An 18,193-nucleotide genomic window follows, 5' to 3' on the forward strand; every position below is an offset into this window, starting at 1 on the left:
GCTTCTACTTGCAATGACGGTAGAAAGTCGATTTTTATTTGAATTTTATGAAAAGTTTGCATAACTCATGTATTTCATGCATTATGTATGATGAGTTGGGCAAATGCTTTCGTGCGTTATAAATATTTTAGTCACATTCAGGTTTTAATACTTATTTTCGTCTTAAGAATAGTATTTTTGCGTCATTATGGTTCGAGTTTTCATGTATTTTTATGGTGGCTAGTGACTTGCAACTTAAAAAGAAAACGGCAACCTCAAATTAAGGTCTGTACATTTTTTGTTTGGGTTTTGTTTGAGGTGTGTGTTATGGCATCTATTAGGTATCTATTTTTTTTAATCCTGTGTCGACTTATGACTGATTTGCCAGTCTAAATGTCAAATAACAAAAGTGTTGTTATTAAAGGGAAACTTCACTAGTATGGCAACTACCAAGGTTTAAATAATCTCTGACTTCTTGAAATTTTTAGAGAGCGCACCCCAAGTTTAACCTCATGACACTAATCTCACTTGTGATTCGCAATATTTCTGTCACCACCCAAAATCCCACAACAGGCATTGTGATGGTACTTAATCTATAAGATTAGGTAAGCCGATTTTAATAACATATCAAGTCATTTGTTTTATATAGATAATCGAAATCAACAACGGAAATAATTATAACAACCTCCCAAGACTGGTAATACTGGGTCATGAACTCTAACTGAATACATGAAATGATCTCAAGGATTGAATATACAAGACTGTTCGAATAATAATTAACAGACACTACAACTCCCCACAGTGCGCGCAATGGATATTATATTTGGGATGGAGTTCCCTAGGCATGAAGTTGTCGTATTTATTTATATTTGGGATGGAGTTCCCTCGGAATGAAGTTACCTTATTTCTTTATATTTGGGATGGAGTTCTCTCGGCATAGAGTTGCCTTATTTATTTATATTTGGGATGGAGTTCCATGTACAGTACTGAGTGAATGAATGTCAGTTACTTTGTATATATATTTGTGATGGATCTTCCCTGGGCTAATTGGCTATATACAGTACTGTGAGATCGAGTACTCTGAGAGTGTGAGTACATGAGTTCATCATTGTGCTGCATTGCATTAGACATGCATACTTGATATATAGGCATAAAGAAGTATTTTTCCTCATGTCATCTAATAATATGATTTCTTATATGTCGTTAAAGTTTTTGTGAAATATTACAGGTTTCAGACTTACTCATATTTTCGGTGACTTTCTGCAAATGATTTGAGTTTTACTGTTAATTAAAAAGAAAATTATTATTTTCTCGGAATTTTGTACGAGCTGAGCATTTTATTATTGAGTTATTACCTGTGCTGCTTTAAATTATATTGTTATGAGATGTTATTAGAGTTGGACTCTGACCCCTGTCCCAACTCGTTACTACTTTCAACCTAAGGTTAGATTTGTTATTTATTGAGTACACGGGATAGATTGTACTCATACTACACATTTGCACCTTCCGTGCAGATTTTGGATGTTGATGCTACTGTACATGGCGAGAGCTGAATCTGAAGATGTACCTATGTTCCAGTCATAGCTGCCTCTTGTTCATGGTAGCTTTAGTATTTTAATCTGTTCATGTATATTTCAAACAGATGACGTATATTTATTTCACACGTGCTTTGTAAATTCTAATCTTAGAAGCTCATGAATTGTACTACAAGTTATTAGGGAGTGTATTGGATTAAGTTAAATATTAATTGAATAGGATATTTATAAATTAGCTTACCTAACGGGTTGGGTTAGGTGGCATCACGGCTAGTTGAATTTGGGGTCGTGACACTTCTATGTAGTAATTGTTATTTGTCATTTAATTACTCTTGTATTAAATTGTCTCTCCCTTCCATGACTTCATGCTTAGTTGCTACTTGCCTCTACTTGCTTTACTTGCATACCTAAATTGTCACATGCTTTACTTGCCTTAATGTTTTGTAATATTTGTTGCATTCTATAAATGTGAATTCCATTGCATGAGTTGTATAGTTGATAGATACCGGCGAATTGGTAAAGTTGAGACTTCGAGATGTTGAGATTCTTGATTTATTATATGGTTCCTTAATGCGTTATAAATTTACCCCCTTGATGTAAAAATTCTTGTAAATTTAGTTATTGGATTGTTTATGTTGATTGAAATGGTTTGGGGAGCGGGTTGCACGCCGCAACGGAAATTGAAAGATAATGAATTAAAATGGTGGAATAAGGACGGATTATGATATTGACAGATGAAGATATGGTGGGATCGGGTTGCACGCTACAACGAATTGTATATGTGGTACTTGTTTGTGATTGTTGGACTTGCCTCGGTATTCTAACGAGGTTATGAGGCTTGTTATTCTAGGCTCTTTGGTAGTTATATTTCGATTTCGTTTTCATGAGTTAGCTGCTTTACTTCCATGTCCTATTTTCTTGTTATTATTGTTGTATACAAGTTATTCTAAATGGCTCGCCTTAGCCGTGCCACTACTTCGTCAAGGTTAGGCTCGGCACTTGTAGAGTACATAGGTTCGGTTGTACTCATACTACACTCTCCACTTCTTGTGCAGATACCGGAATAGGTCCCAACAGCGCTGAGTGAGATTGGCCAGATTTTACTACTTGAAAAGACTTGAGGTATAGCTGCACAACGTCCGCAACTCTGAAGTCTCCTTCTATGTTATCATTGTTGTTTATTTTGTTTTAGCGATCATTATTATTGCCACTAAAACTCATTTTTATTGCCGCTAAAAGCCTTTTTTGTTGTGGTGAAATTGCAAGGGGTGTTGAATAAAAAAGTGTGGTTCTATTTATTTATTTTGTTAAATGTGAAGTTCAGTTTACTTTATAAGAGTTGTGAACTCATTTTTATAATGTAAGAATGTATGGATAGAGCTAGAATTTGAAGCTTATAAGTTATTTTCTTATTGTAGTAAGACACATGACAAAAACATTTTTAATTTGCATTTTCCTCTTTTATTTGTTATAATATTCTAGATTTTTATTGATCCAAGAGTACACCAATTATCTAAGTAGTAGAAATCGTAGAATCTTTTATTATAATTCAGAATAAGGTAATAAAGATGGATCATAAATAAGATCACATGCACTTACAACAAGCTCACTCTTATCATAGAGAAAGAGTGATTTTATTAGAAAATCATAAAGACAAACACAACAAAGATGCAAAATAGAAAACATAAAGGCCACTGGGTAGAGATCTATCCAATTAGTTTGGACGAATGTCGAAGCCCTTAACAATGATGCCAGATTTCCAAGTTTTGTCATTGATTTCCATCAACCTCATTTCGACTTCACCATCCTCTCCTAAGTTGTTGAAAAACTCACCAAGCTTGATTTCTAACCAGCCATCACTTCGGAGATGTGGGAACCGGCCAAGTTCTCCTGGTAATTCCTTTTTCTTCGAGATGAAAACAGTGGTACCCTCAATGCCAGCGCCCTCCGCCACTTCGTTCACAAATCTTAGCGATGCTGTGGCTCGTTCAAGTTCACGAGGGTTATCTGTTAACTTGAACACTAAATATACAGCATAACTAGTCTTTCGAATAAGATTTTTTGTCTCGATCTTTCCATAAATGTCAAGCCAAGCTACCCTACGAAGCTCCGCCACTTCAATACTGTAGTACAAAATGTTGAGATCGGATTAAAATATATTTCTCATTTTAATGAAATTTAGAGAGAGATAGTTATAGAGAGAGACAAACTTAGGATCAACAGTTTTCCATGTCCAGTACTGAGGATTGTCCACCCATGTAATTGAAAGGTCTCTTGCGGCTATCCACTGGCCTTGCTGATTAAATACAATATATTAACACTTGATCAGTTGTTACGTAAGAAAGAAAGAGTAAGAATATATCAACTAGAAGAATAACTTACCATCTTTCTTGTATTGCTATATATGATATGATGCTCGCTCTTTATATCTTTTTAGTTGGCTCTACTCCCTTTTGCTTCGTCCTGATATTTATAGAGCATTTACTGGACTCCAAAATTTGTCACCATAGTACTATAGTAGGTGCGTTAACAAGAACAATTTTTTTACTTGAATGTTAAAAACGTGTCTATTGGCAAACCCTTTGTAATACGGCTCATTCTGCCATTGTTGAAACAGATAAGATTGCCTTTTTAGGACCATTTGGATATTCTTGAAAAGAGATGTCAAGTTGCACATATATTATTTAGTCACTATTGTATTTTTTGGGACAAATGGGTAAATACAAAATAAACCAACTTAGTTGGCGCCCGTTTGACCCATCTTAAGACCCATATTACCAGACACAAAAGCTTAAAACGCATCGGCAAACTAGATCTAACAAAATGGGTATTGTTTAAAAGATTAACTACAAAACCATCTTTTTTTCAACGATCCCTAATCCCTCACATCCCAAAATATATAACAAGAAGTTAAACTTTGAGATATAATAGGTGTATATCTATAGGATATTAGTAGCCCCGCTGTTGATTTGGTCCTTGATTCTTAGATGTGGTGATTTCGTATGTGTCTAAATGCCTTGGATAGTTCCAGCTAGTGTTTATGAATTTGTTGCTCGATTGAACGGGTCCCGGGTGAGTTTCGGACCACCCGAAGCATGTTTGAGGTGGCTGATATTAATGGTGCCCAGTGTGCTTCGCGATCGCGGAGCACACTCTGCGTTTGCGAAGAAGGGAGTGTGGCCTGGAAGTTTGGCCTTCGCGTTCGCGAAGGGGGATCGGAGTTGCATTCACGGAAGGGGCTGGGTCCTTAGCCTTCGCGTTCGCGGAGGAGCTGGGAGATTTCGCGATGAAGGCGAGGCAGAGGCCTTCGCGATCGCGTGACTCCTGCCGGGTTCGCGATAATGGATTACGGACTATGTCAGTTTTATGTTTCGCGAATGTGAAGGTTAGGTCGCATTTGCAAATTGTCTCACTGGAAGGGTTATTTTAAGTTCTATTTCGGGACTTAGCTAAATAAAATTCAAAAATTTGAGTTTACGAGAACGAGAGGAGAAATTTTTAAGATGGATTTTACTATAATTTTGGAGATAAGTAACTTTCACTTGGAGTTGATAAACTTTGAGTCCAAATGCTCAAACACTGCAAGTCTCCAACAACTTGGAAAATGCAAAAATACTAATGCAACCAAGAGATCTAAGATGTGAATTTCTTTGGTTAGTCATCCTTCATCGGTCCGAAGCAAAGAGCAGTTTTAACAGAGTTGATTTCTCATAAGGTCACTGGGCTAATGGAAATTAGTTTAAAAAGTCACTTTGCTTTTTTTGTAATTGAATAATCCACTCAATATTTTGACACGACACATAAACATTCAATGACAAATCACATAAATTTATACAAATATCTGCGGCAGACAAAGTTTATAATAAACTAGGAGTTCATTTGAACCCATTAATTTTTTAAATTAAAATAAATATTTAGGATAGTCTATATATGAAAAATATACGTGCACTCAATAGAGAGATATTGACATAACAAGAGTGAGTTAATGCTCTTGCTCTTGAATGAAAAAAACGAGTTTGTTGAGAATAAACGGACCCTTATTAGGTTATGCCATCTGGAAATAGACTACGGTGTACATTTGGCACCATTTGGACCACTCGGCTTTCACGAGCATTAATTTTTATCTTATTGTTTGAACGCATGAAATTTGTTTTTTTTTTTGTTATTCGAAGTTGAGCAATTTATCTTTAAACTTGTAATAACATACAATTACGTGCTCGATTTTCATTTGAATTTTATGAAAAGTTTGCATAACGCATGCATTATATATGATGAGTTGGGCAAATGCTTTCGTGCGTTATAAATATTTAGTCACATTCAGGTTTTAATACTTATTTTCGTCTTGAGAATAGTATTTTTTGCGTCATTTTGGTTCGAGATTTCATGTATTTTTATGGTGGCTATATTGTTGATAAGCAACTTGACTTCAACTTAAAAAGGAAAACGGCAACGTCAAATTAAGGTCTTTACATTGTTTTGTACATTTTTTGTTTCGATTTTGTTTGAGGTGTGTGTTATGGCATCTATTAGGTATCTATATTTTTTAATCCTGTGTCGACTTATGACTGATTTGCCAGTCTAAATGTCAAATAACAAAAGTGTTGTTATTAAAGGGAAACTTCACTAGTATTGCAACTACTAAGGTTTAAATAATCTCTAACTTCTTGAAATTTTGAGAGAGCGCACCCCAAGTTTAACCTCATGACACTAATCTCACCCGTGATTCGCAATATTACTGTCACCATCCAAAATCACGCCACATGCATCGTGATTGCACTTAGTCTCTAAGACTGGGTAAGCCAATTTTAATAACATATCAAGCCATTTGTTTTATATAGATAATCGAAACCAACAACGAAAATAATTATAACAACCTCCCAAGACTGGTAATACTGGGTCATGAACTCTAACTGAATACATGAAATGATCTCAAAGATCGAATATACAACACTGTTCGAATAATAATTAATAGTCACTACAAACCCTACAGCGCGCGCAATGGATATTATATTTGGGATGGAGTTCCCTTGGCATGAAGTTGTCATATTTATTTATATTTGGGATGGAGTTCCCTTAGAATGGAGTTGCCTTATTTATTTATATTTGGGATGGAGTTCCCTTGACATGGAGTTGCCGTATTTAATTATATTTGGGATGGAGTTCTCTAGGCACGGAGTTGCCTTATTTATTTATATTTGGAATGGAGTTCCCTAGGCCGGATTGGCCTTGTACGGTACTGAGTGAATGAATGTCAGTTACTTTATATATATATTTGTGATAGATCTTCCCTAGGCTTATTGGCTATATACAGTACTGTGACATTGAGTACTCTAAGAGGGTGAGTACATGAGTTCATCATTGTGCTGCATTGCATTAGACATGCATACTTGATATATAGGCATAAAGAAGTATTTTTCCTCATGTCATCTAATAATATGATTTCTTATATGTCGTTAAAGTTTTTGTGAAATATTACAGGTTTCAGACTTATTCATATTTTCGGCGACTTTCGGCAAATGATTTGAGTTTTACTGTTATATTGAAAAGAAAATTATTATTTTTCCGGAATTTTGTACGAGCTGAGCATTTTATTATTGAGTTATTACTTGTGCTGTTTAAATTGTATTGTTATGAGATGTTATTAGTTATTAGAATTGGACTCTGACCCGTGTCCCAACTCGTCACTACTTTCAACCTACAGTTAGGTTTGTAATTTATTGAGTACATGGGGTAGATTGTACTCATACTACACATTTGCACCTTCCATGCAGATTTTGGATGTTGATGCTACTGTACATGGCGGGAGCTGAATCTGAAGATGTACTTGTGTTCCAATCATAGCTGCCTCTTGTTCATGGTAGCTTTAGAATTTTAATCTGTTCATGTATATTTCAAACAGATGACGTATTTTATTTCACACCTGCTTTGTAAATTCTAATCTTAGAAGCGCATGAATTGTACTACCAGTTATTGGGGAGTGTATTAGATTCAGTTAAATATTAATTGAATCGGATATTTATAAATTAGCTTACCTAACGGGTTGAGTTAAGTGACATCACGGCTAGTTGAATTTGGGGTCGTGACACGTTTATGTAGCAATTGTTACTTGTCATTTAATTACTCTTGTATTAAATTGTCTGTCCTTTCCATGACTTCATGCTTAGTTGCTACTTGCTTTACTTGCATACCTAAATTGTCACATGCTTTACTTGCCTTATTGTTTTGTAATATTTGTTGCATTCTATAAATGTAAATTCCATTACATGAGTTGTATAGTTGATAGATACCGACGAATTGGTAAAGTTGAGACATCGATATGTTGAGATTCTTGATTTATTATATGGTTCCTTATTGTGTTATAAATTTACCCCCTTGATGTAGAAATTCTTGTAAATTTAGTTATTGAATTGTTTATGTTGATTGAAATGGTTTGGGGAGCGGGTTGCACGCCGCAATAGAAATTGAAAGATAATGAATTAAAATGGTGGAATAAGGACGGATTATGATATTGACAGATGAAGATATGGTGGGATCGGGTTGCACGCTACAACGGATTGTATATGTGGTACTTGTTTGTGATTGTTGGACTTGCCTCGGTATTCTAACGAGGTTATGAGGCTTGTTATTCTAGGCTCTTTGGTAGTTATATTTCGATTTCGTTTTCATGAGTTAGCTGCTTTACTTCCATGTCCTATTTTCTTGTTATTATTGTTGTGTACAAGTTATTCTAAGTGGCTCGCCTTAGCCGTGCCACTACTTCGTCAAGGTTAGGCTCGGCACTTGTAGAGTACATAGGTTCGGTTGTACTCATACTACACTCTCCACTTCTTGTGCAGATACCGGAATAGGTCCCAACAGCGCTGAGTGAGATTGGCCAGATTTTACTACTTGAGAAGACTTGAGGTATAGCTGCACAACGTCCGCAACCCTGAAGTCTCCTTCTATGTTATCATTGTTGTTTATTTTGTTTTAGCGATCATTATTATTGCCACTAAAACTCATTTTTATTGCCGCTAAAAGCCTTTTTTGTTGTGGTGAAATTGCAAGGGGTGTTGAATAAAAAAGTGTGGTTCTATTTATTTATTTTGTTAAATGTGAAGTTCAGTTTACTTTATAAGAGTTGTGAACTCATTTTTATAATGTAAGAATGTATGGATAGAACTAGAATTTGAAGCTTATAAGTTATTTTCTTATTGTAGTAAGACACATGACAAAAATATTTTTAATTTGGGTATTCCTCTTTTATTTGTTATAATATTCTAGATTTTTATTGATCCAAGAGTACACCAATTATCTAAGTATTAGAAATCGTAGAATCTTTTATTATAATTCAGAATAAGGTAATAAAGATAGATCATAAATAAGATCACATGCACTTACAACAAGCTCACTCTTATCATAGAGAAAGAGTGATTTTATTAGAAAATCATAAAGACAAACACAACAAAGATGCAAAATAGAAAACATAAAGGCCACTGGGTAGAGATCTATCCAATTAGTTTGGACGAATGTCGAAGCCCTTAACAATGATGCCAGATTTCCAAGTTTTGTCATTGATTTCCATCAACCTCATTTCGACTTCACCATCCTCTCCTAAGTTGTTGAAAAACTCACCAAGCTTGATTTCTAACCAGCCATCACTTCGGAGATGTGGGAACCGGCCAAGTTCTCCTGGTAATTCCTTTTTCTTCGAGATGAAAACAGTGGTACCCTCAATGCCAGCGCCCTCCGCCACTTCGTTCACAAATCTTAGCGATGCTGTGGCTCGTTCAAGTTCACGAGGGTTATCTGTTAACTTGAACACTAAATATACAGCATAACTAGTCTTTCGAATAAGATTTTTTGTCTCGATCTTTCCATAAATGTCAAGCCAAGCTACCCTACGAAGCTCCGCCACTTCAATACTGTAGTACAAAATGTTGAGATCGGATTAAAATATATTTCTCATTTTAATGAAATTTAGAGAGAGATAGTTATAGAGAGAGACAGACTTAGGATCAACAGTTTTCCATGTCCAGTACTGAGGATTGTCCACCCATGTAATTGAAAGGTCTCTTGCGGCTATCCACTGGCCTTGCTGATTAAATACAATATATTAACACTTGATCAGTTGTTACGTAAGAAAGAAAGAGTAAGAATATATCAACTAGAAGAATAACTTACCATCTTTCTTGTATTGCTATATATGATATGATGCTCGCTCTTTATATCTTTTTAGTTGGCTCTACTCCCTTTTGCTTCGTCCTGATATTTATAGAGCATTTACTGGACTCCAAAATTTGTCACCATAGTACTATAGTAGGTGCGTTAACAAGAACAATTTTTTTACTTGAATGTTAAAAACGTGTCTATTGGCAAACCCTTTGTAATACGGCTCATTCTGCCATTGTTGAAACAGATAAGATTGCCTTTTTAGGACCATTTGGATATTCTTGAAAAGAGATGTCAAGTTGCACATATATTATTTAGTCACTATTGTATTTTTTGGGACAAAAGGGTAAATACAAAATAAACCAACTTAGTTGGCGCCCGTTTGACCCATCTTAAGACCCATATTACCAGACACAAAAGCTTAAAACGCATCGGCAAACTAGATCAAACAAAATGGGTATTGTTTAAAAGATTAACTACAAAACCATCTTTTTTTCAACGATCCCTAATCCCTCACATCCCAAAATATATAACAAGAAGTTAAACTTTGAGATATAATAGGTGTATATCTATAGGATGTTAGTAGCCCCGCTGTTGATTTGGTCCTTGATTCTTAGATGTGGTGATTTCGTATGTGTCTAGATGCCTTGGATAGTTCCAGCTAGTGTTTATGAATTTGTTGCTCGATTGAACGGGTCCCGGGTGAGTTTCGGACCACCCGAAGCATGTTTGAGGTGGCTGATATTAATGGTGCCCAGTGTGCTTCGCGATCGCGGAGCACACTCTGCGTTTGCGAAGAAGGGAGTGTGGCCTGGAAGTTTGGCCTTCGCGTTCGCGAAGGGGGATCGGAGTTGCATTCACGGAAGGGGCTGGGTCCTTAGCCTTCGCGTTCGCGGAGGAGCTGGGAGATTTCGCGATGAAGGCGAGGCAGAGGCCTTCGCGATCGCGTGACTCCTACCGGGTTCGCGATAATGGATTACGGGCTATGTCAGTTTTATGTTTCGCGAATGTGAAGGTTGGGTCGCATTTGCAAATTGTCTCACTGGAAGGGTTATTTTAAGTTCTATTTCGGGACTTAGCTAAATAAAATTCAAAAATTTGAGTTTACGAGAACGAGAGGAGAAATTTTTAAGATGGATTTTACTATAATTTTGGAGATAAGTAACTTTCACTTGGAGTTGATAAACTTTGAGTCCAAATGCTCAAACACTGCAAGTCTCCAACAACTTGGAAAATGCAAAAATACTAATGCAACCAAGAGATCTAAGATGTGAATTTCTTTGGTTAGTCATCCTTCATCGGACCGAAGCAAAGAGCAGTTTTAACAGAGTTGATTTCTCATAAGTTCACTGGGCTAATGGAAATTCGTTTAAAAAGTCACTTTGCTTTTTTTGTAATTGAATAATCCACTCAATATTTTGACACGACACATAAACATTCAATGACAAATCACATAAATTTATACAAATATCTGCGGCAGACAAAGTTTATAATAAACTAGGAGTTCATTTGAACCCATTAATTTTTTAAATTAAAATAAATATTTAGGATAGTCTATATATGAAAAATATACGTGCACTCAATAGAGAGATATTGACATAACAAGAGTGAGTTAATGCTCTTGCTCTTGAATGAAAAAAACGAGTTTGTTGAGAATAAACGGACCCTTATTAGGTTATGCCATCTGGAAATAGACTACGGTGTACATTTGGCACCATTTGGACCACTCGGCTTTCACGAGCATTAATTTTTATCTTATTGTTTGAACGCATGAAATTTGTTTTTTTTTTTGTTATTCGAAGTTGAGCAATTTATCTTTAAACTTGTAATAACATACAATTACGTGCTCGATTTTCATTTGAATTTTATGAAAAGTTTGCATAACGCATGCATTATATATGATGAGTTGGGCAAATGCTTTCGTGCGTTATAAATATTTAGTCACATTCAGGTTTTAATACTTATTTTCGTCTTGAGAATAGTATTTTTTGCGTCATTTTGGTTCGAGATTTCATGTATTTTTATGGTGGCTATATTGTTGATAAGCAACTTGACTTCAACTTAAAAAGGAAAACGGCAACGTCAAATTAAGGTCTTTACATTGTTTTGTACATTTTTTGTTTCGATTTTGTTTGAGGTGTGTGTTATGGCATCTATTAGGTATCTATATTTTTTAATCCTGTGTCGACTTATGACTGATTTGCCAGTCTAAATGTCAAATAACAAAAGTGTTGTTATTAAAGGGAAACTTCACTAGTATTGCAACTACTAAGGTTTAAATAATCTCTAACTTCTTGAAATTTTGAGAGAGCGCACCCCAAGTTTAACCTCATGACACTAATCTCACTCGTGATTCGCAATATTACTGTCACCATCCAAAATCACGCCACATGCATCGTGATTGCACTTAGTCTCTAAGACTGGGTAAGCCAATTTTAATGACATATCAAGCCATTTGTTTTATATAGATAATCGAAACCAACAACGAAAATAATTATAACAACCTCCCAAGACTGGTAATACTGGGTCATGAACTCTAACTGAATACATGAAATAATCTCAAAGATCGAATATACAACACTGTTCGAATAATAATTAATAGTCACTACAAACCCTACAGCGCGCGCAATGGATATTATATTTGGGATGGAGTTCCCTTGGCATGAAGTTGTCGTATTTATTTATATTTGGGATGGAGTTCCCTTAGAATGGAGTTACCTTATTTATTTATATTTGGGATGGAGTTCCCTTGACATGGAGTTGCCGTATTTAATTATATTTGGGATGGAGTTCTCTAGGCACGGAGTTGCCTTATTTATTTATATTTGGAATGGAGTTCCTTAGGCCGGATTGGCCTTGTACGGTACTGAGTGAATGAATGTCAGTTACTTTATATATATATTTGTGATAGATCTTCCCTAGGCTTATTGGCTATATACAGTACTGTGACATTGAGTACTCTAAGAGGGTGAGTACATGAGTTCATCATTGTGCTGCATTGCATTAGACATGCATACTTGATATATAGGCATAAAGAAGTATTTTTCCTCATGTCATCTAATAATATGATTTCTTATATGTCGTTAAAGTTTTTGTGAAATATTACAGGTTTCAGACTTACTCATATTTTCGGCGACTTTCGGCAAATGATTTGAGTTTTACTATTATATTGAAAAGAAAATTATTATTTTTCCGGAATTTTGTACGAGCTGAGCATTTTATTATTGAGTTATTACTTGTGCTGTTTAAATTGTATTGTTATGAGATGTTATTAGTTATTAGAATTGGACTCTGACCCGTGTCCCAACTCGTCACTACTTTCAACCTACAGTTAGGTTTGTAATTTATTGAGTACATGGGGTAGATTGTACTCATACTACATATTTGCACCTTCCATGCAGATTTTGGATGTTGATGCTACTGTACATGGCGGGAGCTGAATCTGAAGATGTACTTGTGTTCCAGTCATAGCTGCCTCTTGTTCATGGTAGCTTTAGAATTTTAATCTGTTCATGTATATTTCAAACAGATGACGTATTTTATTTCACACCTGCTTTGTAAATTCTAATCTTAGAAGCGCATGAATTGTACTACCAGTTATTGGGGAGTGTATTAGATTCAGTTAAATATTAATTGAATCGGATATTTATAAATTAGCTTACCTAACGGGTTGAGTTAAGTGACATCACGGCTAGTTGAATTTGGGGTCGTGACACGTTTATGTAGCAATTGTTACTTGTCATTTAATTACTCTTGTATTAAATTGTCTGTCCTTTCCATGACTTCATGCTTAGTTGCTACTTGCTTTACTTGCATACGTAAATTGTCACATGCTTTACTTGCCTTATTGTTTTGTAATATTTGTTGCATTCTATAAATGTAAATTCCATTACATGAGTTGTATAGTTGATAGATACCGACGAATTGGTAAAGTTGAGACATCGATATGTTGAGATTCTTGATTTATTATATGGTTCCTTATTGTGTTATAAATTTACCCCCTTGATGTAGAAATTCTTGTAAATTTAGTAATTGAATTGTTTATGTTGATTGAAATGGTTTGGGGAGCGGGTTACACGCCGCAATGGAAATTGAAAGATAATGAATTAAAATGGTGGAATAAGGACGGATTATGATATTGACAGATGAAGATATGGTGGGATCGGGTTGCACGCTACAACGGATTGTATATGTGGTACTTGTTTGTGATTGTTGGACTTGCCTCGGTATTCTAACGAGGTTATGAGGCTTGTTATTCTAGGCTCTTTGGTAGTTATATTTCGATTTCGTTTTCATGAGTTAGCTGCTTTACTTCCATGTCCTATTTTCTTGTTATTATTGTTGTGTACAAGTTATTCTAAGTGGCTCGCCTTAGCCGTGCCACTACTTCGTCAAGGTTAGGCTCGGCACTTGTAGAGTACATAGGTTCGGTTGTACTCATACTACACTCTCCACTTCTTGTGCAGATACCGGAATAGGTCCCAACAGCGCTGAGTGAGATTGGCCAGATTTTACTACTTGAGAAGACTTGAGGTATAGCTGCACAACGTCCGCAACTCTGAAGTCTCCTTCTATGTTATCATTGTTGTTTATTTTGTTTTAGCGATCATTATTATTGCCACTAAAACTCATTTTTATTGCCGCTAAAAGCCTTTTTTGTTGTGGTAAAATTGCAAGGGGTGTTGAATAAAAAAGTGTGGTTCTATTTATTTATTTTGTTAAATGTGAAGTTCAGTTTACTTTATAAGAGTTGTGAACTCATTTTTATAATGTAAGAATCTATGGATAGAGCTAGAATTTGAAGCTTATAAGTTATTTTCTTATTGTAGTAAGACACATGACAAAAATATTTTTAATTTGCGTTTTCCTCTTTTATTTGTTATAATATTCTAGATTTTTATTGATCCAAGAGTACACCAATTATCTAAGTATTAGAAATCGTAGAATCTTTTATTATAATTCAGAATAAGGTAATAAAGATGGATCATAAATAAGATCACATGCACTTACAACAAGCTCACTCTTATCATAGAGAAAGAGTGATTTTATTAGAAAATCATAAAGACAAACACAACAAAGATGCAAAATAGAAAACATAAAGGCCACTGGGTAGAGATATATCCAATTAGTTTGGACGAATGTCGAAGCCCTTAACAATGATGCCAGATTTCCAAGTTTTGTCATTGATTTCCATCAACCTCATTTCGACTTCACCATCCTCTCCTAAGTTGTTGAAAAACTCACCAAGCTTGATTTCTAACCAGCCATCACTTCGGAGATGTGGGAACCGGCCAAGTTCTCCTGGTAATTCCTTTTTCTTCGAGATGAAAACAGTGGTACCCTCAATGCCAGCGCCCTCCGCCACTTCGTTCACAAATCTTAGCGATGCTGTGGCTCGTTCAAGTTCACGAGGGTTATCTGTTAACTTGAACACTAAATATACAGCATAACTAGTCTTTCGAATGAGATTTTTTGTCTCGATCTTTCCATAAATGTCAAGCCAAGCTACCCTACGAAGCTCCGCCACTTCAATACTGTAGTACAAAATGTTGAGATCGGATTAAAATATATTTCTCATTTTAATGAAATTTAGAGAGAGATAGTTATAGAGAGAGACAGACTTAGGATCAACAGTTTTCCATGTCCAGTACTGAGGATTGTCCACCCATGTAATTGAAAGGTCTCTTGCGGCTATCCACTGGCCTTGCTGATTAAATACAATATATTAACACTTGATCAGTTGTTACGTAAGAAAGAAAGAGTAAGAATATATCAACTAGAAGAATAACTTACCATCTTTCTTGTATTGCTATATATGATATGATGCTCGCTCTTTATATCTTTTTAGTTGGCTCTACTCCCTTTTGCTTCGTCCTGATATTTATAGAGCATTTACTGGACTCCAAAATTTGTCACCATAGTACTATAGTAGGTGCGTTAACAAGAACAATTTTTTTACTTGAATGTTAAAAACGTGTCTATTGGCAAACCCTTTGTAATACGGCTCATTCTGCCATTGTTGAAACAGATAAGATTGCCTTTTTAGGACCATTTGGATATTCTTGAAAAGAGATGTCAAGTTGCACATATATTATTTAGTCACTATTGTATTTTTTGGGACAAAAGGGTAAATACAAAATAAACCAACTTAGTTGGCGCCCGTTTGACCCATCTTAAGACCCATATTACCAGACACAAAAGCTTAAAACGCATCGGCAAACTAGATCAAACAAAATGGGTATTGTTTAAAAGATTAACTACAAAACCATCTTTTTTTCAACGATCCCTAATCCCTCACATCCCAAAATATATAACAAGAAGTTAAACTTTGAGATATAATAGGTGTATATCTATAGGATGTTAGTAGCCCCGCTGTTGATTTGGTCCTTGATTCTTAGATGTGGTGATTTCGTATGTGTCTAGATGCCTTGGATAGTTCCAGCTAGTGTTTATGAATTTGTTGCTCGATTGAACGGGTCCCGGGTGAGTTTCGGACCACCCGAAGCATGTTTGAGGTGGCTGATATTAATGGTGCCCAGTGTGCTTCGCGATCGCGGAGCACACTCTGCGTTTGCGAAGAAGGGAGTGTGGCCTGGAAGTTTGGCCTTCGCGTTCGCGAAGGGGGATCGGAGTTGCATTCACGGAAGGGGCTGGGTCCTTAGCCTTCGCGTTCGCGGAGGAGCTGGGAGATTTCGCGATGAAGGCGAGGCAGAGGCCTTCGCGATCGCGTGACTCCTGCCGGGTTCGCGATAATGGATTACGGGCTATGTCAGTTTTATGTTTCGCGAATGTGAAGGTTGGGTCGCATTTGCAAATTGTCTCACTGGAAGGGTTATTTTAAGTTCTATTTCGGGACTTAGCTAAATAAAATTCAAAAATTTGAGTTTACGAGAACGAGAGGAGAAATTTTTAAGATGGATTTTACTATAATTTTGGAGATAAGTAACTTTCACTTGGAGTTGATAAACTTTGAGTCCAAATGCTCAAACACTGCAAGTCTCCAACAACTTGGAAAATGCAAAAATACTAATGCAACCAAGAGATCTAAGATGTGAATTTCTTTGGTTAGTCATCCTTCATCGGACCGAAGCAAAGAGCAGTTTTAACAGAGTTGATTTCTCATAAGTTCACTGGGCTAATGGAAATTCGTTTAAAAAGTCACTTTGCTTTTTTTGTAATTGAATAATCCACTCAATATTTTGACACGACACATAAACATTCAATGACAAATCACATAAATTTATACAAATATCTGCGGCAGACAAAGTTTATAATAAACTAGGAGTTCATTTGAACCCATTAATTTTTTAAATTAAAATAAATATTTAGGATAGTCTATATATGAAAAATATACGTGCACTCAATAGAGAGATATTGACATAACAAGAGTGAGTTAATGCTCTTGCTCTTGAATGAAAAAAACGAGTTTGTTGAGAATAAACGGACCCTTATTAGGTTATGCCATCTGGAAATAGACTACGGTGTACATTTGGCACCATTTGGACCACTCGGCTTTCACGAGCATTAATTTTTATCTTATTGTTTGAACGCATGAAATTTGTTTTTTTTTTTGTTATTCGAAGTTGAGCAATTTATCTTTAAACTTGTAATAACATACAATTACGTGCTCGATTTTCATTTGAATTTTATGAAAAGTTTGCATAACGCATGCATTATATATGATGAGTTGGGCAAATGCTTTCGTGCGTTATAAATATTTAGTCACATTCAGGTTTTAATACTTATTTTCGTCTTGAGAATAGTATTTTTTGCGTCATTTTGGTTCGAGATTTCATGTATTTTTATGGTGGCTATATTGTTGATAAGCAACTTGACTTCAACTTAAAAAGGAAAACGGCAACGTCAAATTAAGGTCTTTACATTGTTTTGTACATTTTTTGTTTCGATTTTGTTTGAGGTGTGTGTTATGGCATCTATTAGGTATCTATATTTTTTAATCCTGTGTCGACTTATGACTGATTTGCCAGTCTAAATGTCAAATAACAAAAGTGTTGTTATTAAAGGGAAACTTCACTAGTATTGCAACTACTAAGGTTTAAATAATCTCTAACTTCTTGAAATTTTGAGAGAGCGCACCCCAAGTTTAACCTCATGACACTAATCTCACTCGTGATTCGCAATATTACTGTCACCATCCAAAATCACGCCACATGCATCGTGATGGCACTTAGTCTCTAAGACTGGGTAAGCCAATTTTAATAACATATCAAGCCATTTGTTTTATATAGATAATCGAAACCAACAACGAAAATAATTATAACAACCTCCCAAGACTGGTAATACTGGGTCATGAACTCTAACTGAATACATGAAATGATCTCAAAGATCGAATATACAACACTGTTCGAATAATAATTAATAGTCACTACAAACCCTACAGCGCGCGCAATGGATATTATATTTGGGATGGAGTTCCCTTGGCATGAAGTTGTCGTATTTATTTATATTTGGGATGGAGTTCCCTTAGAATGGAGTTACCTTATTTATTTATATTTGGGATGGAGTTC

The 18,193-nt window shown here is 35.6% G+C and overlaps 3 protein-coding genes across 3 annotated transcripts; all 3 read right to left on the reverse strand.

The window, feature by feature from the left end:
- Positions 1-3,032: 3,032 nt before the first annotated feature.
- On the reverse strand, positions 3,033-4,161 carry LOC104091211 (F-box protein PP2-B11-like). The gene is made up of 3 exons (XM_009596492.4): positions 3,897-4,161; positions 3,725-3,810; positions 3,033-3,637 (listed from the first exon to the last, which is right to left on the reverse strand). Exons 1-3 carry the CDS (start codon positions 3,897-3,899, stop codon positions 3,229-3,231), a joined length of 498 nt encoding a protein of 165 aa, XP_009594787.2. The 5' UTR covers positions 3,900-4,161; the 3' UTR covers positions 3,033-3,228.
- A 4,726-nt stretch (positions 4,162-8,887) lies between these two features.
- Positions 8,888-9,896, reverse strand: LOC138900699 (F-box protein PP2-B11-like). The gene is made up of 3 exons (XM_070188044.1): positions 9,678-9,896; positions 9,506-9,591; positions 8,888-9,418 (listed from the first exon to the last, which is right to left on the reverse strand). Exons 1-3 carry the CDS (start codon positions 9,678-9,680, stop codon positions 9,010-9,012), a joined length of 498 nt encoding a protein of 165 aa, XP_070044145.1. The 5' UTR covers positions 9,681-9,896; the 3' UTR covers positions 8,888-9,009.
- Positions 9,897-14,594: 4,698 nt separating this feature from the next.
- On the reverse strand, positions 14,595-15,630 carry LOC138900758 (F-box protein PP2-B11-like). The gene is made up of 3 exons (XM_070188274.1): positions 15,459-15,630; positions 15,287-15,372; positions 14,595-15,199 (listed from the first exon to the last, which is right to left on the reverse strand). The coding sequence occupies exons 1-3, from the start codon at positions 15,459-15,461 to the stop codon at positions 14,791-14,793; spliced, it is 498 nt and encodes a 165-aa protein (XP_070044375.1). The 5' UTR covers positions 15,462-15,630; the 3' UTR covers positions 14,595-14,790.
- Positions 15,631-18,193: the final 2,563 nt, after the last annotated feature.

The sequence above is a fragment of the Nicotiana tomentosiformis genome, chromosome 11, assembly GCF_000390325.3.
Source record: "Nicotiana tomentosiformis chromosome 11, ASM39032v3, whole genome shotgun sequence".
NCBI lineage: Eukaryota > Viridiplantae > Streptophyta > Magnoliopsida > Solanales > Solanaceae > Nicotiana > Nicotiana tomentosiformis.